The 27,715-nt window shown below is 35.1% G+C and overlaps 2 protein-coding genes across 2 annotated transcripts; one reads left to right on the top strand and one right to left on the bottom strand.

The window, feature by feature from the left end:
- Positions 1–235: 235 nt before the first annotated feature.
- On the bottom strand, positions 236–9,070 carry Atg3 (Autophagy-related protein 3). Its single transcript, XM_085955766.1, has 7 exons — positions 8,917–9,070; positions 8,653–8,841; positions 3,781–3,894; positions 3,022–3,168; positions 2,781–2,930; positions 2,540–2,667; positions 236–859 (listed from the first exon to the last, which is right to left on the bottom strand). The coding sequence occupies exons 1-7, from the start codon at positions 8,986–8,988 to the stop codon at positions 706–708; spliced, it is 954 nt and encodes a 317-aa protein (XP_085811892.1). The 5' UTR covers positions 8,989–9,070; the 3' UTR covers positions 236–705.
- Positions 9,071–17,321: 8,251 nt separating this feature from the next.
- Fis1 (Mitochondrial fission 1 protein) lies at positions 17,322–23,145 on the top strand. The gene is made up of 5 exons (XM_085955767.1): positions 17,322–17,562; positions 17,828–17,941; positions 18,573–18,743; positions 20,252–21,563; positions 22,853–23,145. The coding sequence occupies exons 1-4, from the start codon at positions 17,518–17,520 to the stop codon at positions 20,369–20,371; spliced, it is 450 nt and encodes a 149-aa protein (XP_085811893.1). The 5' UTR covers positions 17,322–17,517; the 3' UTR covers positions 20,372–21,563; positions 22,853–23,145.
- Positions 23,146–27,715: the final 4,570 nt, after the last annotated feature.

The raw sequence follows: 27,715 nt of genomic DNA, 5'->3' as shown, positions 1-27,715 counted from the left end.
TTTTGACAGTTAACCTATTGTAACAATTAACCGCCTCAATACGTAAATATGATAAACTACCCTCGATAGCAGCCTTGTGTATAGAATAGAAGCACTGGAAAAAATATGAAATTGAATTAATTACTTAATTTAAATGGAAAATGAAAGCTGGCGATCTTGATAATCCCTCGGGGAAAAATGCACTAAATTTTGAACCAAAATGGATTTTTTTACATTTGCAGATGAAAATTTTTTTGTAAGAAAAATCTAAAAAAAGGTTTCAAATTTGATCTCACGGACAACGTTCCCTCTAATTTTTTTATTGTGTGTGCAGATCATCAACGCATCTGAGCAGTGCACAATGCTTTTCCAAGCAATACTGAACACAAATGTCAATTTTGATGGATGCCATCGGCCATTGAGACAAAAATAGGACGGCATGTTTATTTCAGTTAGTTGGCACAGAACAGTGGCTATAGTACAATGAGTAAAGTAAAATCAATCGTTATAATATTGCATCTGAAACATAAATGTAAATTTGCTATTATTGATGTAACAGTTTAACATTGCCTGGCAGTACAAAACGATAGTGACATTATAATATATTTATTATATAAAAGATTAAAATGGAAATATTATAACTTAATATGACAAGAATTGCGCCTTAGAGAAATAGCACATTGGAACAATCTTAATGGGTAGCTTAAATGTTATATGATTTTTTCTTTATTGTATTGTGAAGTTCTGCGTGTAGTCATATTCTATTGTTGGAATCACCGTTTGTACAAATTTCAGGAAAACAATCAAATAAGAATGCACTCCCAGTTCACCGCCGTTTTCCATCACAGTTTCGATAATTTTCTTCATCACTTCCGCATGCCTGGAAAAAGGACAGGCAATTGTTTAATACGCATTCTTATTATTTTCTTTTCATTGTCATTATTCTTTTGACTGGAAGAAATCGACTACAGTTCTGGGTACAATGATCAACATTAATAATAGTATTTGAAGCAATAATACACTAATTAATTATAATTGTATTTCATAATGTATTATGCATTCTAAGTTTGTGTGGAAAATGCAATGCGATAGAATCATAAATTGACAGGTTGAATAGGGAATATTAGTGTTATATAAAAAAATTAAAATGTTTAAAAACAGTTGTTATATTGAAATATTTTTCACAAGAATACTCTTTGAAAGTGGTGGTGTTTTCATATAAGTAACACAGAAAAATCTACCAAGATCACGCATTTTCCCAAAAAGAGATAAAAGTTCACAAGCCTGTGTTATTGACGAATACGTAATGAAATTCAATATCGTGATTATTCAAACTATTTAATAAAAGGTTATCCATGCACTGGTACGAATTTATTTTTTACACGCAATAAAGCCAGTGTTTCACAAGCTGTATGGCACGTGGCTCCATCCTTTTGGAACCACATGTTCTCCAATTTGAACATTTCCATTTCTGGCTAAAAAAGTCAGTTATGATTTGCCTATAGCGGATGCCATTGACCTTAACGGTTGCCCTTTCATCATTTTCGAAGAAGTAAGGCCTGATAATGCCTCCAGGCCATAAATCACACCAAACAGTAACTTTAGCAGCATGTAACGGCCTCTCTTGAACCACTTGTGGGTTTTCATCGCCCAAAATATGGCAGTTTTGCTTATTAACGAACTCATTGAGGTGAGCATCAAAGTTTCTGGCTCTTCGGCCACACTTTCGAGTACAGCAGCAATGTTTTCATGTGAACGGGCTGGACAAACATGTAGAGGCATCATGCATTCGAAAACACTACCAGTCTCTTCAAAATTTTTAATCAGTTTGCGAATATGAGTTAAGTGATGATTTCTACTGAATTCTGACCTTAATTTTCGCAGTACAATTGTCAAAGATTTGCCATTTTCGTAGTATGACTGTATGATTTTTATGTGTTGTGCGGTGGAAAAACTAACCATTGTGTTAAATAAATGACTTTCAGCAGATGTCAAAAAAGTGTCTGGAAATTTGTACGTATGCAGCTCGCCGTATCATACTTCACCGTGAAATGTTGTATCGGAAATATATGATCGTATATTAAAGACTATCCAACCTCTGTGGGTCATATAGCACTGATATAAAATTCATGTCTAAATAAAACATGGTTCTTGTCGGTTTACAGGCAACCAGCGGCAAACAAATTTTGAAAATAGCCGATATACTGGATTATTTGTTAGGTTAGGTTATGTTTTCATTCTTAAATTCATGAATTTTGCCAAAATCGACTATGAAAATGGAATTAATGTTCAAGTTGAATCTAATACAATTGGAGACCGTATAGTATACTGTCATCTCTTTCCGATAGAAAGCTCACGGCAAACTGTGCTACGGTGAAATGTTTTACGTACAATTTACATGTAACCCAAAAAATATGCACTAATTATTTGACAGGTAACAAATGACAGGACTGTGAAATTTGTACCATGAATTGGATAACCCTAAATCATAATTATGAGGATTTATATCTTGTGATGGATAATAGCGATGTGATAATGATAAACAAGGGGATAAACAAACCGGCAAGGATGTACTGAAGCCATGCTCGGTCCCGGTAAATGGGGATGTGTCTCCATTGTAACAGTTTTCTTGGCATGATCTTGAGAAACGTCTTCATACATTTGATCCACCGTTAGTGGTGAACGTCTCTAAAACAAATAATATCCAAGAGTTTTAATGGAAGTGTATTTTAAAATAATAGCTAATAATTATTGTACAACATTAAAAACACTGACATAATATGGCAATACGGATTGCTTACCTCATCGTAGCCAATCAGCCATAATCTAGGAGTTTGATAATATTTGTCGTATGTGATGTGTAGATCATAAGTTCTTGTGTGAACAATTTCACCGCCTTCCTGTTTGCTTGTCTCTTTAGTTAAATTCTTTCGGTGGGTAAGGGCAGTCGACTGCAATAAACAAACAGAGACATTTAAAACAATGGTGCTGCCAGACTGTTATATAATATATTGTAACATATTGCTTAATGATCAGACTTACAGGATCTACTTCATCGAGGAGTCCGCTCTGTTGGAAGGCCTCCATGTCTTCTGCTTCTCCCTCCTCCCCTTCGCCACCACTCGAATCCTCATCGGAATCATTACCTTCAGAATCACCACCTCCACTCTCCAATGTCATTTCACATACCTGAAAAACAACTCTATTATAATAAATACTTTTTTAACTTTAGGATTCTAATTTTGCTGACGTATTATGAAGAAGAATAACGTAAATTGGGTTTAGTACATAATATTATCAATTATAACATTATATGTTAGCAAGATGGAAGCACTGTACACTGTAGTATTCTATCCACTGCTGGATTCACACTTCTGACAACCTAATAAAAAATAGTGGATCATTCTCTCCAAAAAGTCATAACTTTGATTCCTCTTCGTTGGGTGCAAAAATAATTGATGATGTGGGCAATCGAGGTAGATGTGCAAACAATGTAATGTGGCATTATGTATGGAACCTTGTTTTGAAATGTACCATTTTTTTGAAAACTTCAGTGTATAAAAAGTGATATCGGTTATTTCAAGAAACGTATTAATTAAGTTTGAGGTTTCACAATTTTTCATCATTCTATGCGTATTTCATATTTTTCACGTGATTTATTTTATTCCAGAAATAGCCGGCCTAGAGGTATCCACCTAGTAAAATTTGGCAGACAGTGAAGGTGTTCAGAAATTTATTGTCAGCACAAGGTGATGTAATGCGTGGATGGATGGCCACATATAATTTTAACAAAATGATTACCTTATCATCCAAGCCGCTTGCACCGGTGTTGTCGAAATGATGAGTGTCCACCCACCCCCCTTCGGAATCCTGCTCTTCTTCTACAACTTTCTCATTGTCATCACAATATTCCATCTGAAACAAATATCAAATATACTGTTATCATACCATTGTGCTATACAAAATATGTCAATTAATTTTGAGGCTCTCTGTTAGCAGCAGCAGCATACCAAAGTGCAGGTTCAAATTTTTCCGGCTGGGTGAAATTCTAAAGTAGGAGTTCCCAACTGATTTTTAATGAGGAGCACTAGCTGTTTATGATCAAGCACAATTTTTTAATTCCACTATTGAAGTGGTTTTTTAACCCATTCGCTGCGTTCAACGCAACTGGTGTGTTGCCCATCAGGTGGCCATTAGTTATAATTAGCATGTTATTTAAATGTGGTAATTTAATATTAATTTAAAGGTCCGTAGCGAATGGATTAATGACTTTAGTTTAATCCTACGCAAACTGACAATTGTATTTTGCTCAGAATCGCTCCCTGCACGTAGGACTTATGAGGGACCATGTCCGGAAATTTGTATGTATGCAGTTCACCGTATCACACTTCACCGTGAAATGTTGTATCAGAAATATATGGTCGTATGTTAAAGACCGTCCAACCTCTTTGGGTAGTATAGTACTGAGATAAAATTTATGTCTAAATAAAACACGGTTCTTGTCGGTTTACAAGAAGCCAGCAGCAAACACATTTTGAAAATAGCCAATATACTGGATTTTTTGTTAGGTTAGGTTTTCATTCTTGAATTCATGAGTTTTGCCAAAATCGGCCATGAAAATTGGCGCGGGCTTCCTGTACACCGACTTGCACCTACAAAATACATAATAAAAACTACCGAAATACAAGGAAAGACAGTAGAAAATAGGTATGTAATTAAATTAGAAATACAGAACAACGCGTATTTTTTTCATCTCGGTGCTATAGAGATGACCTTATGCTATACGGTCATCTCTTTCGAATAAGAAAGCTCACGGCGAACTGTGGTGAAATGTAATACGTACAATTTACATGTAACCAAGAGGGACACCGATACATACAGTTCATAATAATGCTACATGTTCTACTTCGCAAAGTGAGTGATACACATATGAATAACAATGACAAGTGGAACAATGTCTTAGCGGTTAGCAGGTAGTACCAGTAGCGCACCCAGGGGGGGGGCCAGGGGGCCTTGGCCCCCCCCAAAATATGAAAATCATCAGAATGATTTTACACATTGAAATCGTAAGCCAATAAACTATACCTTGGGCTTAGACAAACAAGACGGCAAAAAATGATTTGTAATTCTCCAGCACCCTTTTTAGTAAAATTTCTTAGATTTTAATTTCTAACACAAAAATTTCGAAACACTGTCAGGTTTTTTTAGAAACTCGTTCCCTAATGAAATTCTCGGTGTCCACCCGAATTCCGGAGTGGTATAGGTCATGGCTGGGGAGGGTTGACAGGGCTCTAACCTGGGGGCCCGGGCTGTGGGGGGCCTGGCGTGTCGGGTTGACCAGATAAGTGAGATAAACACACATCATAAATTAGCTTTAATAGTAAAAAAAAGTCGCCTGCGGCGCTATTATACTTCAGGACTATGAACATTTTAATTTATATAATTGACCAATATATTTTCTGATTATTATGTGTCGATACTCGACAGCTCCATTATTAAAGTAGATGTATTGAAAATCGCCAATAATTCACTGTATAAGTACCCTCAATTTGAACTAAAACACAATTTGAAAAACGTTAATGTAGTATTTCACACTGCCTTTAATCTAAACGGTGGATAGGGGGCCCGTCAAATACCCTAACCCAGTGGTCGGCAAACTCATTAGTCAATAGAGCCAAATATCAACAGTACAACGATTGAGATTTCTTTTGAGAGGCAAAATTCTTAAACTTAAATTATATACGTAGGTAGTAAGTAGGTACACTGCTAATTTACTTTAGTCAAAGTTTTAAGTCCTAATTAAATTATAGGTAGGTACACTGAATAAAACTGAATATCATACGTAATAATGATCTTATTTATTAATAAAAATTAAATTGTAAGTCAGGTATCCATAAAATTGAATCATGACAATGTGACAAACTCAATGTGAATAATGGCCTTGCATCTCCTTGTAAAGTTTGGTTAAGTCAGGTTCTTATGTTGTTGATTTAATTTTAAGCACGATTCCAGGTTCTCATCAATAAATCGATTTCTTAATTTACTCTTGATTTCCTCTCTTGGAAATCTTTTTACTAACCACAAAACTTGCAATATTAACATTGTTGACAGATTTTATTCAGTACCTAATTAAATACAGAACTTTATTTTTATTGACTCTTCTCCTCAGCTGCTTTCTTCCTTGCATCATCGACAGAATATTTAGCGCAAAATTACGAGTTTTTAGTTGTATCTTTCTAAATTTCAATGCGCCAATTTTTCCCGAGACATAAATACAGGTCGGTAAGCCATTTAAGTTTTGAATAAACGCGAAGTCTCGGTCTATTCAACATTACATTTACGGTTCATTTTCTTTGCTTCTTCTTTGTAGCCATGTCAAATATGGCAGAGAGCATCTGTGGCAGAGCCGCACTCAAGGGGCCAAAGAGCCGCAGTTTGCCGACCACTGCCCTAGCCTGAGGGCCCGTTTCAGGATGTGGGGGCCATGGTGTAGGTACACCGAGTGCAATAGACAAAAGACCAATAAGCGAGATATTAGGCTGTGTTGTATTGAGTAGGTTGTGTATAATTTAAATGCAATAATCCTTTTTTGTCCATTTTCGATTAATATGTTGGAACCTCAATATTGAAAAACCAAAAATCTACGACAAACATTCGTCGAAAAGAACGACTACACCCACTACGGTGGTAGTGTAAATCAAAAGAACATTTTTTTCGGTGAAATTCGGCATAAATATTGTAGCTCTCTAGACCAGTGTTCCCCAAGCTTTCGACATCTGTGTACCCCTTCTATAATTTTTGTAACACTGAGAAAAATGCATATAAGTACTTTAATAACAATCAAAATATATTTATATATTCCTTTTGTAGTACATAAACAAAATAATAATAAACGACGAATAAAATTCATTCATAATAAAATATAAATCAAAGTTATATTATAAAAAATAACATTCATTGGTAATTAATTTTAATCTGAGGTGCGGTTTCACACCCAAAAGACTGTTCCTTTTTTACGTAATGTCTACAAATGCTGAAAAAGCTACTTCACATAGATATGAAGTTGGAAAAGGCAAGATGTATTTCAGGAATGTCTCAGTTAAAACTGGATACACATGTTGCATTTGCAACCTAAATGATGTTTAAGTACACTCCTTATATTTATTTTGCAAGAATCCGTCTGAAGTTAATAATTCCAACAATTGCTCTTCTTCCGCATGCGATAAACCTTCTAGCATGGATATTGTATTAATGCTTGTTGCACCAGGCGTAGCCATAACCCGGTGCAGCGCATACCCCCACCAAACTCTTCCCGTACCGCAGGGGGTACGCGTACCACACTTTGGGAAACACTGCTCTAGACCAAGCGGGTAGCACAGCCGATATTATTTAAGTAATCTTTTAGCATACTAGGTACACATGTCCAGCATGGTCGCTGTTCACTTCCAATCCGCCAGTCGCTGATGACACGCTCAACGGTTACCACCACTATGCCTCCAATTTAATAAAAACTAGGAGAAACTGTACAAATATATCGCCGCCGTGTATTGTGAAAATATCTAAAAATATTTATATGAAGAAGAAAAAGAGCCTATGGGACTAATTTACATTTTCCTCCTTGGGCCCCCTCCAATAATAAATCCTGGGTGCGCCACTGGGTAGTACATTGCACTTATGAGCCGCCATTAACTGTGACACCGATAATCAATTTGTTAATTTATTATTAAATGTCAATACATAAATTTAATTAACGTACTTTTTAACAGATTAGATAAATAGTTATTGTGTAATTACGATTTGTTAAAACAACTTTTTGTAATTTTGCATATCAATATCAATTATAATGCAATTTTTTATCGCTGCGATATAATTCACTGTGTGCGAAGCGGAGGTTGGAAAGCCTCTTACAGATAGAAGGATAAGTAAATTGGACATGGGTGAAGTTAGTTCAGATTAGATTTACATGATATCATGGTGTTGTTTTGAAATGAAACAAAACATATTCTAAGTTTCGTTGCACAAATAAAACATGATTTTAATCAGTGTTCTGTGCCCTCTACTGTGGACTTGTTACACACAATAACCCTTGTGGGTGCAACATGTCGGAACAACTTGAACTTAAGCATACCACCAATGTTTATAGCTGTAGGTCAAGTATTCATCGCTAGAATCTAGGCATGAGGAATTGGAGGAAGGATGTGCGGTGGAAGCTACGAGGCACGGTAAGATAATTGACTGGACACAAGGGGCAGTCACGAACGTCATTCCAGTGGGCATCTTGTAACCAGGGAATGTTTGATGGAAGCGGCGAGGCACAGTAAGTAGCACGCAGGGTACAAGCTAGGTGTAGGCAATATGAATTCCACATCTTATGGTTTCCAACCGATGCGTGTTTTGTGACATCCTATAAAACAGCATGGAAAAAGCGGTCTGCAGTATGTGGTTACAACTAGCTCCTTGCCTGCTTCCTTTATCTTTACATGTTATTAAAATTAACAGTTTAATAATAAAGAATTTTGTAAATAGGTAAATTTGTAATAAAACCAACCTATATTTTTAATGATTAGTTACTATGTGGTCTTGATATGTTTCGATTATATTGAGTGAATTTAGTAGCCATCTATTGGAAAGGGAAATGATATGTGTAACACGAAAGAAAATGGGTACACCTACTTGTTTACATCGTCTGTAGCAGGGTAAATTGCGTGTGATTAAAAATTGTTTGTCAGACGGAAGGTAAGGTTTCAAACGTGACTCATCCCCGCAGGCCCATTGCCAGGTCGGACAGTGATGAACTAAATGGTCTCCAGCAACCACGAATTCTTCAGGGGTGAGAACTCCAGTTTCACGAAATTTCGACTCCTAAAAATCGAAAACATTGATTTTGAGAGATGAAATGAAAATAATTGATAACATTATGCATGGACGACCGCTTACCTTCAAAACTGGAGTCAAATATTCTGCGACCCCTAATGCGGTCCCTTTGACTGAATTGATAACACTCTGCATTTTTGAGAACGAAAATAATCAAGTTTCCCCGAAGTACCGATTATTGTAGCGTGCACTTCAAAACGCACATCTACGAAACGTCATAAACAAGTAGTATACTTTTTTTATTTTTTACTGCAATCAGCTGTCAAATATATTGATAAAATAAATATTTATCAATAAAGCCTCTTTATCTTGTAACACTAAATAATTAACAGAAGATATTCTAGTCAGTCCAATCTCTTTGCCTTCAGTCGAATTGAATAATTTTTGACACTTTGTAGAATTATTGTAGTAAGTAATCATATTTAAATCTACTTATATCAATAACAATAAAAAAAAATATTCAGATTTTTTCAGCTAGGCTAAATTTAATTGTTAGTAAAAGTATTTTTTTAATTAAAAGTCATCCAAACAATTTTTATTATTATAATAAAATATGCTTTAAATAAATTAATAGAAAATACTTTTCGTTTTGATATTAACACAGCGGTACCAAAGCCGAACTCGCGAGCAACGTGTTGCTCGCGTACCGTTTTAATATGGCTCGCGGCTCGCGGCTCGCGGCTCGCGTATTCATATTATGTAAAGGGCAGGGTATGTCAAAAATCGACAATATTACTACTCATTGTGGCAATATTTCGTCGGCAATCACCACTGGCGAAAAAGCGCGCATGGACGATTACATAACCGGCCGGTAGCTTTCGGACAATCGTAAGTTTGCTCGCGCATGATCCAATTTATTACAGGCCAGTATGTTTGAGCGCGCATGGCGTGATATACATCGGAGTCAATGCGCGCGCACTGAAGATATGCGTCCGCACCGAAAAATGGCGCGATATGACAAGAAACGTCAAAATGGATTTTGTAGAGCTTATATTATATATAGAGGTTTTGTATAGATTATCAAACTGTTTTAAAACGTGGATGTATATATTATTAATTTATAAAGAAAGAAACTGAAAAAATGGGACTGGTACGCGCATGCAAAGCCAATAGGTACGCATCGATGAACTGTCAAATGTAGATCTCATAACGGTTCGATGTATGCGTGCGCTCCATACGACCGCATTACTTCTGCATGCTTGTGTGAGTGCACTCTCGGCCGGCTATGACTTGTCATGCGCGGGCTCTCATTTAAAAGCATTGCCAAAGGGGCCCCGGCCGGTTCAAATCGGTGTAAAATTTTGTGTGTGAACACAGATTTTCAGCTCGGCCGTTCGCTCGATTGTCCATGCGCGGGGTTGCATTGCAATACGATGGTTACAACTCCTCGATTGTTGACCGTACGATAGTAAATCGTTCATGCGCGGTAGGCCTAATAGTATATTAGTCTATGAGAGGAGACAATCTATGACGATCGGTCACATATGTCGAAAAACCCGTCTCTTATGTTGGCGTCCTGTGTCACAAGTGGAGCGGGCCCCATGCTATAATCATGAAGGTGGGGCACACACAATGCTTCGTCAATCAGCGGGGACGGCTCTACAAGTTCCATGTCCATCAACTCCGACGTCATCACCCCCCGGCGACCACAGGACCGGAGGTAACTAACGAGAGGGCCGACGACCCGGCGTCACCACCAGTGCCGCCCGTCGTCACTCTTGCAGACTTGGGTGACGTCCCCGGACCGAGCGGGTCGTCAGCAATCCCAACCGCGGGAGACGAAGGACATGAATCCGACTTTTACGAAAGTGGAAACGAGATGGGAGGAATCCTGGAGTCAGACGACGAGGACGATGAAATTGACCCCACGTCATCAGGGGAGCATCGCCAGGAAGACTAGACCGACGATACAGACATGCGTACGTCACCAAGGTTTACGTATTCGGATGCACCCGACACTGATATCGGCACCACGGTGCCCGTGGGCGGGAGCCGGGAGGACCGGAGGAGCGCGTTGGATGAAATCCTCGACGACGCGCCTTTCAAGTCAAGGCCTCCCAAGCGGAAATTACGGCTCGCGGGGCGCACGGGAAAACGATACCCGAAGGGGTTAGTCCGCCCGGCCTCCGAAGGCGGGCAATAGGAAGTCATTAATCTTGAAATCCGGGAGTAAAAAGCATAATCATACGTACCACCAATGGTCACATCGACGGGAGGTACTTCTTCCGCCGTATGATATTATATAAAATTATCAAATCAGAATACAAACAATAGACTTATGCGGGCGTCCCGACGTCGGCCAGCGTCGCGACGCCTATAGAATAGAAACTCAAACCTACTCAGAATTAGTTTTCAACATTGATATACTACTGAATGAATCATATGACGCCCGATTTTCAGCGAGTCGGCCTTTGTTAAAACTTACTGAGTAAGCCCGGTCTAGCTTGTATCTTACTCTAACTAATAGTCAGAGCATGACGACTTGCTCTGTCTGTTTTGCGTTGCAGCCACCCTTAGGTTCACTATTCCAAGAACGCAAATTTAGTTTTACAGCCAGGGCAATACGGGTTAAATTCGGGAATCCATGTTAACGGTCTTAACGCATTATACCTACAAGGAAATATTATAAGACGATATTCGTTTGTGGTACATTTTTAAAATGACACTTGTATGGGAACTGCTCATCTAGTAGTATATCAATGGTTTTCAATAATTAATTCTTCATTTCTTTTATAACTACAAAAATATGTATAAATGTAACGTGTGATGTCTTTTCATACACGTAACTTCAATCAACGGGTTATCGAAATAGTAATTTTTATGTAAGAAGGATATAGATTGGTATTCTGCCAATTTAAAGTGAAAGAAGACGATGAAGGGTGGAGGCAGGCGACGTATCAGGACGTGCAGTTATTCATTTTAATTTCTTTTCTTTGTGTTGTATTATTTGTCTTTCATGTGCATGCGTATACTAATATTAGATCTAACTATTTCTTATGCAACATCACGTCGCAAACATTCTGGGGGAAGCTCCCCGGCATGTCGTCAACGATTCTCACAGAACATGCTGCTTGGCTCATAACGGGAAAGCTATCCACTAAACCTCGACGATGGATTAATGGAGAGGTACTACTGTAAGACCTCATCCAATACCGCATTCCTCGCGAGGAGGTGAGAGGCCCGACCACATCAGTCACCAACGACCTGGGAATGATATTTATCTAATCAATATTTGTATTGTATAGTCTTTTGCCAAACAATATTTTAGCTATAGTCCCGACACTGGGCAAAGTCCAAATCAAGAAAAAAGTTGTTATCCATGTATCCATGTGCATATTTTAGTAAATAATTGTAAGTTTTGCATGAACTGTCATTTGTTGTCTACGCCGAGTCGAGGGTGGCCGCTGGCACATTGAGATCAGGCTCTTACGGTTGGTTTCGGTTTTAGGGAGAGGCATTTGTCGCGCACCTAATTTGTAACCCCTTGAGGGGTGCTCCCATAGGGAGTAGTGCCAACCCAATCATGCGGTCTGATCCTAGTAGTCAATCTGCCACTGGTTATGTGACTACGACCCTCGACAAAGCAGAGCAGCATATAAATATGTGTATGAGTCCCATAGTTTACTTTGACAGGTCCCACCGCCTCTCAAGGTGAACTGTGGAAGGTATAAATCGGTCATAAGGACCAAGAAAGGTAAACGTATACAGCAGCGGCATAATAATAATAAAAATTAACGTAAATTCTAGTATAAAAAGTAGACATACAAAAGTAAACTCGATTAAATAAGATGATAGTAATAGGTATTTTGATGTTAGCTATATATGCGATAGGTATATAGATGATAAGCATAGAATTATCATGTATTTGGGCTTTGAATAATGTAATAATAATGAAATGTAATATGAAATAATGTCAAATGTATTTGCAATGATTAGATAGGTATCAGTGTGTGGAATATAGACGGGCGTTAATATATAGATTAATAATGATAATCATAACGTAATATTAAAGTAATCTAAGCCATAGGACAAATCTAGTTGTAGATTAGATGTAATTTTTGTACCCATAATATCAGCGGAAAATTCGGGGCCCCATACAAAATTTTCACGTAAAAACTAAACATTCTTATTTTCTCCTAATTCGGATAACTTCGTTTTCTGACGATTTTTTCATCTTTTTGCCTGATTTGCATAGGTATCGGTTTTCATACTAAAATCCCAATACATGTGGGAGGAATAGAGGGAGGGTCCACCGTTCGTCGAGCCTCAGCCGTTCGCGGCCGTTCTGAGAGTGGCGTCTCCAGATAGGTGATCCGGCAGTTGTCTCGCTCGCACTTATGGACCCGTCTCCCACCCGCGAGTACAGAATCCGCGAGATTTCTATACAATTAATTTATCGACGATAACTCGAGTATCACGCATCCGATCCAATTGAATCCCATAACCGTCTCTGGATCGCGGATGACCAAATTATACCGTTGACCGCGTAATAAGAAAGGGTTGCGAGATATCCAACCATATATGGCTAAGGACTAAGAATAATTTTCACACAGTAATTATAAAATAATTAGAGGTAATGAATATCCATGTATTTAGTTAAGATAGTCTTACTATATCTATAGTCTTACGATAGACTCACGCCGCTCAGCCATGACGATACGTACGTTACGTGGGGTGAACATACAAGAGTTTTTGAAGACGAAGAGTTTGATAACTTAGACATCCCCGTACGTGAAATTTTCGCATGGTTAATCAAAATACTAGAAATCAGGGTAATTACGAATCGTACTTACTGTTCCGGCGAGTACCGGATAACGGGGCGGCAGCGAGATGCAGTGATAACTTTGTTGTACCGGGCCAGCGTGTTCACCAGATACAATAACTTTGAAGGGGTATGATCGCGGAATTTTGCGTGGCGGTTGAAAAAGCGCGAAAATTATAACAAAACCGTTATGCAGATTTTTACTACCCCTAACGCTGGTTCCAGGGGTTGAATTCGCCAGAATCGAATAAAAACCTCTGAAATCTTGCATCCATATTCAGTTTTTATCATACATAGATTTATATTTCATTTCAGAGTTAAATATATTTTTAAGAATAGGTACCTACCTACCTAACATACAAAAAATTATATTTATATGAGGTATGTAATGGAGTAGGTATAATATGTAGCAATTTTGTAATGATATATAAATTATTTTTTCTTTTTTGTATGAATAACGATATAATATGCAAAATAGATAAAATATTGTAATTAACTATAATATAATCAAATTGTCAACATACCTACCTACATTTTGTATCTAATAGGTTTATATTATAAACAAGTAATTTTATAAACAATAATAAGTATGTCAATAACGAACCAATGTTATATTTTTATTTCATAAAATATTTTCAAAATACACATTTGTAAATAGGTACGAGGGTGGGTCAATAAGTCCTTAGAAAAGCCGACAGGTGGCGCGACTAGTACTGTAAGTGGTTTGTTTTCATGCAGCGGCACTACCGATTCAGTATGCTGCGAAGTTTCAATCAGATTGGTCGGGTTGTTGTGTGTTTCTCGTACGTTTAAAAAAAAAATTTGCTTGTGGAAAATGGAAAAATGGAAAATGGAGAAAATTGAGTTTGGAGCTGTTATCAAACATTTTAATATAAAAGGGCTAACAGCAAAGGAAATAAAAAATTAGTTGGATTTAGTTCACGGCATATCTGCTCCTTCACTTGCAACTATTTATAACTGGTTAAATGAATTTAAACGTGGTCGTACATCAACAAAGGATGAACCACGCTCAGGACGTCCTGTAGAGGTGACTACATCAGAAATGATCAATAAAATCCACGATATGGTGTTAAGTGACCGAAGATTAAAGTTGAGTGAGATAATTGAGGTTACAGGGATCTCAAAAGGTAGCGTCATTTCTATTTTACATGACAAATTGGGCATGAAAAATATTTCTGCAAGATGGGTGCCGCGTTTGCTCACAGTCGACAATAAACGCAATAGGGTGGTGGCCTCTAAAGCCCTGTTGTCGCTCATGCAACGCAATCCGGATAAATTTTTTCGTCGCTTTGTGACTGTAGATGAAACATGGATACACCACTATACTCCCGAGACGAAAGAACAGTCAAAGCAGTGGATTGCGAAGGCAAACCATGTCCAAAGAAGGCGAAAACCGTAAAATCAGCTGGTAAGGTTATGGCTACTGTATTTTGGGATGCACGTGAAATTATTTTCGTTGACTATTTGGAAAAAGGAAAAACAATAACAGGGGATTATTATGCATCTTTATTGGACCAGCTAAAAAACGAAATTGAAGAAAAACGGCCTCATTTAAACAGGAAAAAAATCCTCTTTCATCAGGACAATGCCCGTGTTCACACATGTTTACGATCAATGGCTAAAATTGAAGAATTGAAGTTCGAATTGGTCGACCACCCACCGTATTCGCCAGATTTAGCCCCCAGTGACTTTTCCTTTTCCCAAACTTAAAAAAATGGCTAAGTGGACAACGTTTTTTTTCAAATGAAGAAGTCATCGATCGGACAAATGCTTATTTTGAGGACCTTCCGAAAACTTATTTTTCTGACGGTTTAAAAAAAATTGAGAAACGTCTAACCAAGTGTATTGAGCTCCAAGGAGATTATGTTGAGAAATAAAAAAAAAATACAAAAATAAAAACTGTTTTAATGCTTTTTTCTAAGGAATTATTGACCCACCCTCGTATCATAATAAACTTCTTTTTTTATTTGTATAAGTAATTATTTTTTAACATACTTATTTGCGTTTTGTATTTAACAGTTTTATCTAAACAATAATACCATGTTATTTTATATACTATTATGAACAATATGTAAAAACAAGACCATATTTTTTATTCCAAGATTTACCCATTTGCTATTAACTGATTTGTGTTTAATTTTTCAAAATATTGTGTTTATGTATTGCGATTAAAATAAAATACGTCCATTTGCATTATTCTTTCTTACCCTGAATCCTAATATTTTTTTTTATTGCGGGAACTTTTTATAATGAAAATACGCTAATCATAAATTGGTTGTAAGCTGAAGTACCTATTGATGTGTGCCGTCTTGCGCAACTCAAACGTATAACCGTGTGTGATATGCCTCAAAAAAGACACTGTCTACGAACATTTCACACACGGTATACGTTTGAGTTTCGCAAGACGCCGCCGCCCGCCGACCACTACCTTCTTTAAGGCTCAAATATACTACATGACGATTGGGTACATATGTGACAAGAGTGTTTTAGGCCCTCCTCCCACGGCGCAACTGAAATCTGACAGAACTGGTTTGTGAAGGAACTCATAAACTGGCCAATGTGATGCTTCGCACACGGCGCTACTGAAACCACTTGAAATAATAATCACATAACCTCAAACTGTCAAACTGAACCATCAGCTGTTTTGTATAAAAACCCACAACACGCACGCTGCTGTGTTTATTCGAATTTTATAGCATGACACATGTTCGCAGTGCGGCCAATTTTGGTAAGAAAATATGATTTTTCACCGAATCTAATGATGTGACGAACGCGCGGTGGTGGGGGCGCCCGCGTCGACTATAGGTGACGGCCGATGTGCGAGAGAGAAAGTATTCGGAGGTCCCGCGCTACAAATTTCATTTATTATTATTCTTGTTGGGTAAAGCCATTTATATGCTCTCTCTTGTATAATATAAATGTTTAATTAATAAATAAAATACATACGAATTTCGAACATACCTGTCTAATTCATTACCTTTCCTACTTCATTCCAAGCCTTTTCCGTAATATCTCTACGGGAATATTGTGGTAGCCTGTAATTGTACAGACAGGGGTGTCTCTCGACTTCTGCCACAAAATTTAAATTAAAAGTCTGTTACTCTGTTCGCTCATCTATACTTTTGACGTCTCTGGTTGTTTTGGTTTTTACGATAATTATGACGCTAGCGGCTTTACGAAGTGCTACCAATTTTGGTAAGAAAATATAATTTTTCACCGAAATCTAATGTTGTTGGTACCACTGTTTTACGGTGACTGGAAACTTCAGAGACCGCGCGACTAGCATGTCGCGTCTCTTCGCGACCGTTTTGAAGCTGAGAGATTCCAGTCTCGCCGTCAGCGAGCCGCCATTGAAATACATTAACTAGATACTGGCTGGAATTTTAGTTTCAGTTCCGTCGGAATTCAGTTGCGCCGTGGGAGGATGGCCTGATTATTAATAAGTTTTGTTTGTCCTGTATTGTTTTTAATTTGTAGTAAGTAAATTATAAGTAGTAATAAACAGTAGTAGTGTATAATTATTGTGTTTTCTTTTACGTATTGTGCTGATTTTTTAAAATAAAAGGTCATCGTCCTATGTGTGGCTCGCCTAAAATTTTTAAATTCTTAATTTGCTCGAGATACATTGGTTGGGGACCGCTGTATTAGCTTTTACTAGACCATAAACTAATATACTCTAAATCATAAACAATATATTGCGCTGTGACAAGTGACAACTGATATGCGAAGCAATATTTTGACGATTCTATAGAAGTCAGTGTCATATTAATTTATTGTTTATCATATTTTTGTCCATCAAGAAAGTGTTATACAAAATACGCAAGCTCCGGTCATCTGCCCACTAGTCAATATTACGTTGAAAGTTTATTCCGTATTCCATTATGGAGGATATTCTGGACGAAGTTGTGTCTCGCCAAGATCTAGAGGTAACAAAAATATTGCACCATTTTTAACATCAATAATTTGTATATTTCAACAAACGCACAGACGATTTAATTCGTCACGCTTCTTTGCATCAACAAATATTACGAGCTGTCATGACTCACAAATATTATGATTACTTGTGAAATCATTAATTATTTTTATGATATTAATGATAGAGACTCCCATCATGAATAATAATATCTCTATTAATTTAATGTAAAATATTATCTTATATAATTTATGTTGTTGTAATAATTATCATTCTAGAAATTCGAGAAAGCCTATTATGAAGAACTTCAACGAAATGCAGTGACAGACAAAGCCAAGTTTGAATACGCCTGGTGCCTTGTCAAAAGCAAATATCCGGTTGATATTGGAAAGGTTTGTAAAAAAATACTTGGTGTTAGACCAGGGATGTGGAACCTTTTCATGTTGGAAGCATTGAGTTAGCGGTCACCTTGTATTCAAGAAACTTCAATTAGATGCATTTCACATTGTAGAGAAAAAATAAAAATAATGAATTTTTAAAAAAAAGTAAGAGTTGTACCGGCCACTTCATTAGATGCACCATATAATTTTCGGGAAACATAAGTTTAATGGGCTAAAATATAGTACCTATTCAGGGACAATGATCTTGTTGCTTCTTGATTTATTGGTGGTGTTACATCTGATCCAGATACCACTCTTCTCTCCTGCTCGGATCTCTTTTTACCATGTGACCGAAGAATTGGAGAATGCCTCTCTTGCAGTTAGCCGAGGGACATTCTTTGATACAATTAAAAGCATTAAACTAAATATGTAATAAAAATGTCACCTTCCAAAAATAATGATTCACTATCTCTAATAAGAGTTTTTAATGAATTGACATTTCGCCAATCGGATACGTATTTAAGACAAGACAAAATTATAAAGCTAATTTTTGCGAGAATATGACTTGATCCATGGTCCAGTTAATCCACAATGGACATACTTAATATTAATGTGTGTTTTAAATTAAAAACTTGTATTGCAGGGAATATTCTTGCTGAATGAGCTTTGCCGGAACAATGTTGAGGATAGAAGAGACTATATGTACTATTTAGCAATAGGCCACGCAAGATCGAAGAAATATTCCAAAGCAAAAGAAATTCTGAACCTTCTACTTATAACGGAACCTACTAATAATCAAGTTCTACAATTACAGGTATGTCATTGCAAATTGTCTGTAACCATTACGTTTTAACCAGGACATTGGAGTGGAGCATGAGTATTTGGATATGGAGTCGGAGCACATAATATCGTACTCCATGCAACCACCGCTACTAACACTCCTCAAACCAGACATTTTCATTTCAAACACTTTCCAGATTAGTCAATGTAAGTTAATTCATTAAGCGAGACCAACCCATCTCATGGCTTAATTACATCGGCAGACGCACAGTTCAAACGAGATCCACACCAACCATCGTGACCAATCGTCTTTACACTATAAGCAATTACACGCTTCGATCGTGTTGATCCTTGCTTAAAATTGACTTAAAATAAACATAGTGTTGCTATTATTCGACAATATAGGTGGACCAAAAAATATTTCTTCGTTGCTGGCTACACTGAACGGTTTTCCACTCAGCTGTCAAAGCTAACTAGTGTAGCAAGTAGCCAGTCGCGGCCGTTTGACGTAGGTTGTTCTTTTTATAAAAAATATTTTAGTTATGTATACTTATTATTAATTTACATAATGGATTTACCTGGGGAGTGTGAATCTCCAAGCGAATCAGTTAAGATTGATTGTAGCAAGTACGGCTATATTTCAACTCACTCAGGCGGATAAGAAGGACTCTTCGTTAACGAAATACTGGGTCAAAAGTTGGCTTATTGTAGAACAGTGTGATCGGCACGTTTTTATAAATAACTCGTTAACGCAAGTTAACTCGCCAAAGCATGTATGTCGAGTCAGGCTACGGACGAGTTAACTAGCGGGTTCTTGTAAACGTCGTAACTTCTGAATTAACTATTCGTGTATATTTTCTAAACAGTATTCATGATTTTAGTGTAAAAATATTCACGATAAACTCTGGAAACATGTTGATTTGGGAAGTTTTCACAAATATTTATGATTCTGTTCTTATTTCATATTTTTTAAGGGATTTATTTTATTCCAAAAATAGCTGGACTACAAGTGTCCACAAAAATTCCGTAAAAATTGGCTAGCAGTGATAAGATTAGAACTAACCCTAATTAAATGTAGGTCGCTAGTCCAGACTGTTTGATTTTTAACCACTTTGAGGATAGTTATTTGATGGTATTCGAAAGAGAGATGTGACGTTTGACTGTTGAATTCAGAATCCAGCGAATATCTTCGGTGATGCGACTCGCAAAGCGGCCGTTAGTTTCAGATATTTTTGCACGTTCTCGGCAATCTTCGGTAGGTGAATCGTGCCCAATAAATAAGAATTCTTCCAATTTGCTCATGATTCTAGAAAAGTGACTTAACCATAGCTTTTCGCAATCGTGGCAGACGGTCGGCCTAGACGGAATCTGCCAATGTAATTTGAGCATTAATCGAAAGATTGTTGGGTTTGTGAAATCGTAGGTTTTCTCGAAATATCTCTCTTAGAATCGCCTTTCTAATGCCAGCCGACCAGCTATTACCAAATGATTTATTGTGTATATAGAATACAACTACATAATATATTTTTTTAATTTTTACAGAAGCAGGTTCACAAAAAAATGGAGAGTGAAGCAGTGGCAGGCGTAGCGAAAGCCGGCGGGGCTTTACTTTTAATCGGTGGCATAGTCGGATTGGGCATAGCTTTAGCGAGCAAAAAATAGTATTTTTTCGGTGAAATTTTATAATTTTTTTTAAACTTAATATTAGAGCTTATGAATATCACAGAAGAATGTAGATACCTTATCATTATATTTTGTATAACTACATAACAATGTATGTATGTAATATAATATGGGACAGCTAATTTTTAATGATCTTTTGAGACTTTCATAATTTGGTGATTGCGTATTCAATAAATCATGATGTATTATGGAATAAAAGTATATTTTGGTGATCACTTATTCCAGTAAATTATGATTTATTGTAATCGTAAATCGCACCATTCTTTGTCTTGTGTATACTGTTTGTACATTTAATATTTTGCCTTAGGTAGCTTATATTAAAATATTTATTTTATAAGGTGGTTCGAATTTATTCAAAACCTGGCTTGTCTTTGTTTAGTTATCTTTTTCTATCAATCATTTGCAAGTTCCAAGTGCACTAGCTCTAATAATTGTAACTGAAAAAAAATATTAGGTACCTACCTACTGATAGACATTCAATGCCAAAGATCATTGAAATATTTTATTTAAAATACACATCTGCATTATATATTATTACTTATATGTTATTTAAAAATAAATATAGTGTTAACCGTTAATTTTCCATGTAACTTATTTTTAAAATTATTTTCTACGAAGCTTTCCCTTTAATTTATATTAATATAAAATAGGCCAAGGATCGAGGATTTTCACTAAGTAAGTACACAATAAACATTTCGACATAGAACAGAATTCATTAGAGAAATGGTAGACGTTAATTAAATTTATAAACCTGATAGTACTTATTTTTATGGTAAACTATGTTTTTTTTTCCTTTTTACTATCTCGGTAAGTGATTGTGATATGTTTTGTAATAAACTGTTATCTTTATTTAATGCATCAAAATATGTGAAGTACCGACATGCATTTTATTATTGAAATTTTGTTCTGTGGAATTCCTTCTGAACATGTCTGCTTTTGTGATTCATTAATTATGTGACTGTCCGCAAATAATTTGGTATCCCTTCTTCATTTTTTTTATAAATCATGCATTGCCAGTCATTTTTATAGGTAGACGTACTATTATAATATTTAATTACCTATATGAAGAGTTTTATTGATCCCCTCAGATTGTTGATCTCCGAGTCTCTCTTTTGGTTATTGTTTGTTTCCAGATTGATTGCGTTTATTATAAATTACACAATGTACGAGGGTGGGTCAATAATTCCTTAGAAAAAAGCATTAAAACAGTTTTTATTTTTGTATTTTTTTTTTATTTCTCAACATAATCTCCTTGGAGCTCAATACACTTGGTTAAACGTTTCTCAATTTTTTTTAAACCGTCAGAAAAATAAGTTTTCGGAAGGTCCTCAAAATAAGCATTTGTCCGATCGATGACTTCTTCATTTGAAAAAAAACGTTGTCCACTTAGCCATTTTTTTAAGTTTGGGAAAAGGAAAAGTCACTGGGGGCTAAATCTGGCGAATACGGTGGGTGGTCGACCAATTCGAACTTCAATTCTTCAATTTTAGCCATTGATCGTAAACATGTGTGAACACGGGCATTGTCCTGATGAAAGAGGATTTTTTTCCTGTTTAAATGAGGCCGTTTTTCTTCAATTTCGTTTTTTAGCTGGTCCAATAAAGATGCATAATAATCCCCTGTTATTGTTTTTCCTTTTTCCAAATAGTCAACGAAAATAATTCCACGTGCATCCCAAAATACAGTAGCCATAACCTTACCAGCTGATTTTACGGTTTTCGCCTTTTTGGACATGGTTCGCCTTTCGCAATCCACTGCTTTGACTGTTCTTTCGTCTCGGGAGTATAGTGGTGTATCCATGTTTCATCTACAGTCACAAAGCGACGAAAAAATTCATCCGGATTGCGTTGCATGAGCGACAACAGGGCTTTAGAGGCCACCACCCTATTGCGTTTATTGTCGACTGTGAGCAAACGCGGCACCCATCTTGCAGAAACTTTTTTCATGCCCAATTTGTCATGTAAAATAGAAATGACGCTACCTTTTGAGATCCCTGTAACCTCAATTATCTCACTCAACTTTAATCTTCGGTCACTTAACACCATATCGTGGATTTTATTGATCATTTCTGGTGTAGTCACCTCTACAGGACGTCCTGAGCGTGGTTCATCCTTTGTTGATGTACGACCACGTTTAAATTCATTTAACCAGTTATAAATAGTTGCAAGTGAAGGAGCAGATGTGCCGTGAACTAAATCCAACTCATTTTTTATTTCCTTTGCTGTTAACCCTTTTATATTAAAATGTTTAATAACAGCTCTAAACTCAATTTTCTCCATTTTTGTAAACAAGCAAATTTTTTTTTAAATGTATGAAAATAAAAAACAACAACCCGACCAATCTGATTGAAACTTCGCAGCATACTGAATCGGTAGTGCCGCTGCATGAAAACAAACCGCTTACAGTACTAGTCTTGCCACCTGTCGGCTTTTCTAAGGACTTATTGACCCACCCTCGTAGTTTAAAATTTTTATAAAAAAACTCATTGAATCCAATGTGTATGTGTGCATCTTGACTAATTTTATATAACAATCCATTTTCATGTGCCTATTTCTTATTATCGTACAAAATATCTTATCTATAAATTTGCACGGCTGTTGTCCACGAATGAATGAATGATTAAAATGTGTGGAAATAGGTATTTATATTGATATTTCTGAATGTATGATTGTTATTATTATATTTAAGTACGTTACATATTATAATGAAAGTGGATTTTGATTCTAAATTTTATATAGGTACAAGCATAAGTTAAAAAAAATCGAAAACAATTGTAATGGGGTATGTATGTATTGTCAATTAGGTACTTCTTGTTACATTCAGCACAAAAATCTGAGATATTTTTTGATGTAGGAATGGCAAGATTTTTTTTTATACATATTTCATTTGATGTTAAGGCGAAGTCTTCACTGAGCCTTTTTTATAAATAAAAAGGATTTCAAGTTATACACATTTATATTTTTTATAAAAATCGATGTTTTTTAAAATAGATATAAAAAATATTAAAACTATGAATTAGTCAAAAATCTCTTAGGTGATGCTTAGAAAACTTAATAAACTAAATTTTAATAATAAATATGACCATAAAATATATGTAATAATAGGGTGCGGTTCGATTCAACAAATTCACATTTTATTACATTTTTTACAATTGTAAGTTTATCTTCGACTTAAAATAAAAAATATTTTTCTTTTTAATGTTTTCAGATACATATTTATTCATTAATACAGTTGAAATTGTAAATTATCAAAAAAATGTCTCAAATTGCAAGCTTCGTATTTTTCCGCTAGGTGCCTCTTTAAAAAAGGCTCAGTGAAGACTTCGCCTTAAATCCATTTTTTTCTTCTACGTGAAAATGTCTAAATCAATATAATATCTGTATGTATTTATTTATATTGTATTATATGTCTGAAACAATTTTATTTTTATTGCTGAATTCTATTTCAGATGTTGACATCACAGTTCATTAAATTAATTATATTGTATTTTTTGGGTTCAAAATAAAACATTTAAAAACATTTTAAACACTTACTTTATTCAATATAAATCTTATTATTCAAGCGGTACACAATTTCAAATACTTATGACTACTAAATCAACATTATGGCAAGTACAACAATATGAATAATAAGTACAATGAGAAGCTCAAAATTGTTTTAAGAAAATGTAAAAATAACATTATTTTTAATGAGTGACAACAAATTAGGAACTAAATTAATAAATTACAGTCGAAGAAATAGAAAATTGTCATGATTTCTTGTTTTTTCCTGTCGGGGTGAAATAACAGATTTGATTATGAAGAGTCCAAAATTGTCCGACTAATATGAATTACTTCACAACATTCATTAACATTGCCTGATAAAATACTTGTGTTACTACAATATTCTGCAGACATGTGGGCTGACCTTAAAGAACAGAGGTATTCAATGCAACTAATCAACATTTCATATTTTCTAAACTTTATAGTTATGTTTTATTTACCAGTACAAGTTATATTCTATCTTATAGTGCATCCGTGAATGAGTGTTTGTAATGTAAGCTCTTTTATCGTATTTTCCTCTCGAGGACCTTGTGCACTTCCGTTACATTGTCTATGATTTTTATTTGTTTATTTGTAGCAACATCACGCTCAGGCATATTTTTCAATTCAGTGTATGCAACTCAGTGAGATTCCGTGATTCACTTAAAGTGTAGATGTATGCAAATTAAAATTTAGTACCTAAAAAACAAGCAATTTTACCATCTATCGTGTCTCTACGGGACTTTTAAAGAGCCGATGCGAACTCTTATGACGGTTATTTAATAATTTTATTCGTATCAATGTAACACTTACACATGATTCACGACATAATGATTCTGTATGGTTGTTATTACTTATCTATATAAAAGTAATATCTAATGAATGGCCATTTATATTTCGCTATATTCTAAATAATGTACTTACGAATTAAACAATTAATGGTAAAATATAATATATGTACATACTTATTATATTACTATCATAGGGAGCAAGTATTTAGGAACTTAGAACGCCTGACTAACTCGGTGTACTTTGTAGTGTCGATCGTGTCACCTGCGTCGACATGTCAATGCCGACGGTCACACGTCGCACGCGCGTACTCGTAATGTAACTAAAACAGACAACTGTCACAACACAATCATTCCATCTGCTGTCGAAGTGAGGATTTTACTCCATTCGTCTGTTTTGCAGTGCGTGCGGCTACGAGTTGGTAAAAACAGTTTGTGCAATAGTCTGATTCGTTCAGGCTCATTCATTTAATTTTAGAAGGCACCTCGTCCCTCAACAGTAAGCATCTAACTGCTAACACATCAAAAATTATTATTTTCTTCCTAATATTTCTGATACGGTGCTACATTTAAAATTACTGAACATTCTGCATTCGTATGCTATAATTGTATAAGATTCATTTACGCGGCGTCGGTATGCGGCGTAAATCAATATTCATTTAATCGAATTTACCGGTATCAAAAATTATAGTTTATTTTTCCTCTTGGAAAATGTAAACTCCTAAAAATCATTATGGCAATTTTTGCACAATACAATGTTTGAAACTTTTTAAAAGTTATATCGTTTCTAAATCTTATGCGATAGAAATGCAGTATGAACGTATAATAAGGTAGAACATTTTTAGAAGAAATAATATAAAACTGACATATGTAATATGATTAAATTTTTCAACAACTACATTCATATTATTTAATAAAGAAGTTATTATAGACATTATTCCGGTATAATAACCATTCAAACCCGAGTGGTAACCATTCAAAATCGTGTTAAAGTATTAAGCTCATACAATTAGTTCGTTTAAGTGCTCTACACTTGAGAATATTTTTTATAAATAATGAAAAAAATTAAGATAATATGTTATGATGGAAAGAAAAACACGAAATTTATTGCGATAATAATAATTGTCTCTAGTTAGTCTATTATAATATGTATATAAGTATGTTTAAAACATTTAAAAACACATGAAATTTAGTAAAATATCACACAAGTAAGTCATGACTATGCTACATTAATCCAAATGTGTCATGGTCAAAAAAATATCAATAATTTCCCAACAGGATAACAATAATTATTCAGCACTTAATAAACTTTGCTATTGGTAAGCATGATGAATCAAAACTATAATAGGATGTAATTATAAATTTGCAAGTGTGTAATTAATTATGTATTTTATAACAGAGAGAATACATATTTCAGAAAAGACTTGAAGTAACCAATTTCTTGAAAGGTATGTAAACTATTTACAAATGTTTATTTATAGTAATAGAAAAATCCACTCCCTATATTCTAAAAAAAACCCCAATGCAGATGAAATGAGTTTTTAGTTTTTAAATATTTTAACAAAATCATATATATTTAGTTATAACAAATAAAGCACCTTTAAAACATTTTACCGTATTGTGCTCGCTATATTAAAGCACTGTTATGTTCTGCAAACCGAATAAAACTTTTATTTACAAACTTTGACGATGCCATGAGAACAAATTACATCACAATCATTACAAAAAAAAACAACTTTTCCTGTATTCAGTAAATTTTAATTATCTTATTACATACTATGTCAATATTTTTCTATTATTGATATTTAAATCGTCAACATATTATAGTTAATGAGATTCAATCTGATATAATGAAAATATTCGTAATAAAGTATTTGTCAATGGGCGAGCGGGTAATAAAACACACACTAATCTATTTGCAATAAATGCTGCTGTATAAAATAATCAACTGTAATAATTATCTCTCGCATCACATGACATACATTTGATTATTTTACATGCAAATGACTTGTAAAGAATCACTTATTATATAAAATCTAACCCTAGCTGCTTGCGAGGTATTTCTACGTCTGTAATAATAGGCGAGACTTTATAAATATGAATTCAGACAAACGTCACAACGTTTAAAGTCGTCTCCGATAGTAAATTATTATGTAAATGAGGTAAACGCTTTCAACAACGGCGACAGTAAACTATTTCCTCCAATTATAATAGACAATAAATTAAATTTTGTGTAAATGTGACCGATTTCTAACGGTGTCGCAGCTAAGCTAACAATACATCCTGACATTTTCATGTGGTAACTTATTTCATTTAGAATAATAACAAAAACATAAACGTGTAAGTATTCAATTGAATTGATACTTCCTATATGACGCTGCATTGATATAGTAATAGACAATATATCAATGCACATTCAAATTAAAGACAAATATGAATCCTAAGAATATGTCAATATTGTAAAATTGTTTTAAAAAATCACTGGTATTCTAACTTATGACAAACTAGACAATTTTTGATCCAACAATATTAGAAACATGGACAAAACATATAAGTTTAGTTAACATTTTTTATCAAATTTGTAACACCGTTTTGATTATGATCATAAGAAATTATACTAAAAATCTTCTAAAATGCCCATTATGTATATTTAAATATCTATCTGATTATAACACAAGACATCGTCTTATTCTAAGTATACAAATGTAAACGTATTGTACTTGAGGGTTGTGGCTTTTAGTGATTATGTCATGTTATGTACTAGACTAGTGTTTGTCTGCCAACTAACGCTAATGTCTGCAAGAGCAATAAGAGAAAGTTGCTGAATAATGTTTATTAAAATTATTTTGAATGTTTTTAATCAAAAATATTGCAATATATTTTTTTCATAGTAATTCACTGATATTAAATTTTAACGAAATCCATTATGGCAAAGGGTTTTTACTATTAATAGATTTCGGCTTTCTTCAAGAAAATTACGATATTGAAAATAGTACTTAGTTATTATTAAAAGT

The sequence above is a fragment of the Rhyacophila brunnea genome, unplaced genomic scaffold (genome assembly GCF_057557595.1).
Source record: "Rhyacophila brunnea isolate RB1 unplaced genomic scaffold, BYU_Rbru_1.0 scaffold_5, whole genome shotgun sequence".
Classification (NCBI taxonomy): Eukaryota; Metazoa; Arthropoda; class Insecta; order Trichoptera; family Rhyacophilidae; genus Rhyacophila; species Rhyacophila brunnea.
Note: the sequence above shows the minus strand (reverse complement) of the source record. Positions and strands in the feature narration are given on the sequence as shown.